Genomic DNA, 2,491 nt, shown 5'->3' with positions numbered 1-2,491 from the left:
ACCCCATAGACACCATTAATGACCCCATAGACCCCATAGACACCATTAATAACCCCATAGACACCATTAATGACCCCATAGACCCCATAGACACCATTAATAACCCCACTGACCCCATTAATAACCCCATAGACCCCATTGATCCCATTGACCCCATTAATGACCCCATTGACCCCATTAATAACCACATGGACCCCATTAATAACCACATGAACCCCATTAATGATCCCATAGACCCCATTGACCCCATTAATGACCCCATAGACCCCATTAATAACCCCATAGACCCCATTAATAACCACATGGTCCCTATTAACAACCCCATAGACCCTATAGACCCTATTAACACCCCCACTGGCCCCATAGACCCCATTAATGACCCCATAGACCCCATAGACCCCATAGACCCCATAGACCCCATTAATGACCCCATAGACCCCATAGACCCCATTATAACCCCATAGACCCCATTAATGACCCCATTAATTGCCCCATTGCCCCCATAGACCCCATTATAACCCCATTGACCCCATTAATGACCCCATTAATAACCCCATAGACCCCATAGACCCCATTAACAACCCCAAATACCCCATGATCCCATTATAACCCCATAGACCCCATTAAAACCCCAAATACCCCATAGATCCCATAGACCCCATTATAACCCCACAGACCCCATGAATGACCGCATTAATGACCCCATTAATTGCCCCATTGACCCCATAGACCCCATAGACCCCATTAACAACCCCATTGACCCCATTAATAACCCCACAGACCCCATTAATGACCCCATTAATGACCCCATTAATGACCCCATAGACCCCATTAATGACCCCATTAATGACCCCATTAATATCCCCATTGACCCCATAGACCCTATTAACACCCCCACTGGCCCCATAGACCCTATTATAACCCCACAGACCCCATTAATGACCCCATAGACCCCATTATAACCCAATAGACCCCATTATAACCCCACAGACCCCATTAATGACCCCATTAATGACCCCATAGACCCCATAGACCCCATTAATAACCCCATTGACCCCATAGACCCTATTAACACCCCCAATGACCCCATAGACCCCATTAAGACCCCCATTGACCCCATAGACCCTATTAACACCCCCATTGACTCCATAGACCCCATTATAACCCCATGGACCCCGTAGACCCCATAGACCCCATAGATCCCATTAACAACCCCACAGACCCCATTAATGACCCCATTAATGATCCCATTAATGACCCCATTAATTGCCCCATTAATAACCCCATGGACCCCATTAGCCCCATAGACCCCATTAACAACCCCATTGACCCCATTAATAACCACATGAACCCCACTGATCCCATTGACCCCATTAATGACCCCATAGACCCCATAGACCCCATTAATGACCCCATTAATGACCCCATTAACAACCCCATTGACCCCATAGACCCCATTAATGACCCCATTAATAACCCCATTGACCCCATAGACCCCATTAATGACCCCATTAATGACCCCATTGACCCCATAGACCCCATTATAACCCCATAGACCCCATTAATGACCCCATTAATGACCCCATTAATGACCCCATAGACCCCATTAATGCCCCCCTGAATGACCCCATAGACCCCATAGACCCCATTATAACCCCACAGACCCCATTAATGACCCCACAGACCCCATTGATCCCCTAGACCCCATTAATAACTACATAGACCCCATAGACCCCATTAATAACCCCATTGACCCCATTAACAACCCCATGGACCCCATAGATCCCATAGACCCCATTATAACCCCATAGACCCCATTAATGACCCCATGAATGACCCCACTAATGACCCCATTATAACCCCACAGACCCCATAGACCCCATTAATGACCCCATTAGTTGCCCCATAGACCCCATTATAACCCCATAGACCCCATTAATAACCCCATTAATGACCCCATTAATGACCCCATTAATTGCCCCATTAATGACCCCATTAATTGCCCCATTAATGACCCCATTAATTGCCCCATACCCAGGCGGCCGTAGCCCAGGATCCCGACACGTCGACACTTTGGGGTCTCAGCCTCCATTGCTGTGGGGTCAGGGTCAGAATTACCCCCATATACCCCATAACTGCCCCACATACCCCATAATTGCCCCATATACCCCATAATTGCCCCCATATACCCCATAATTGCCCCCTATATCCCATAATTGCCCCCTATACCCCATAATTGCCCCCTATACCCCACAATTACCCCCATATACCCCATAACTGCCCCATAATTGCCCCCTATATCCCATATTTGCCCCCATATACCCCATAATTATCCCATATACCCCATAATTGCCCCCATATACCCTATAATTGCCCCCCATACCCCATAATTACCCCCATATACCCCATAGCTGCCCCCTAGAGCCCATAATTACCCCCCATACCCCATAATTGCCCCCCATACCCTATAATTACCCCACATACCCCATAA

The 2,491-nt window shown here is 47.8% G+C and overlaps 1 protein-coding gene across 2 annotated transcripts in view; it reads right to left on the bottom strand.

Moving 5' to 3' along the window:
- Positions 1 to 2,140, bottom strand: part of ASPDH (aspartate dehydrogenase domain containing) — a 17,556-nt gene extending 15,416 nt beyond the window's left edge. For both annotated transcript variants that reach the window (XM_015850605.1, XM_015850606.1), the window contains exon 1: positions 2,035 to 2,140. In XM_015850605.1, coding sequence (XP_015706091.1) covers positions 2,035 to 2,092 — 58 coding nt within the window. In that variant the 5' untranslated portion in view covers positions 2,093 to 2,140. The remainder of the gene's footprint in view (positions 1 to 2,034) is intronic.
- Between the last annotated feature and the right edge of the window lie 351 nt (positions 2,141 to 2,491).

The sequence above is a fragment of the Coturnix japonica genome, unplaced genomic scaffold, assembly GCF_001577835.2.
Source record: "Coturnix japonica isolate 7356 unplaced genomic scaffold, Coturnix japonica 2.1 chrUnrandom496, whole genome shotgun sequence".
Classification (NCBI taxonomy): domain Eukaryota; kingdom Metazoa; phylum Chordata; class Aves; order Galliformes; family Phasianidae; genus Coturnix; species Coturnix japonica.
This window is presented reverse-complemented; position numbering and strand designations above follow the sequence as displayed.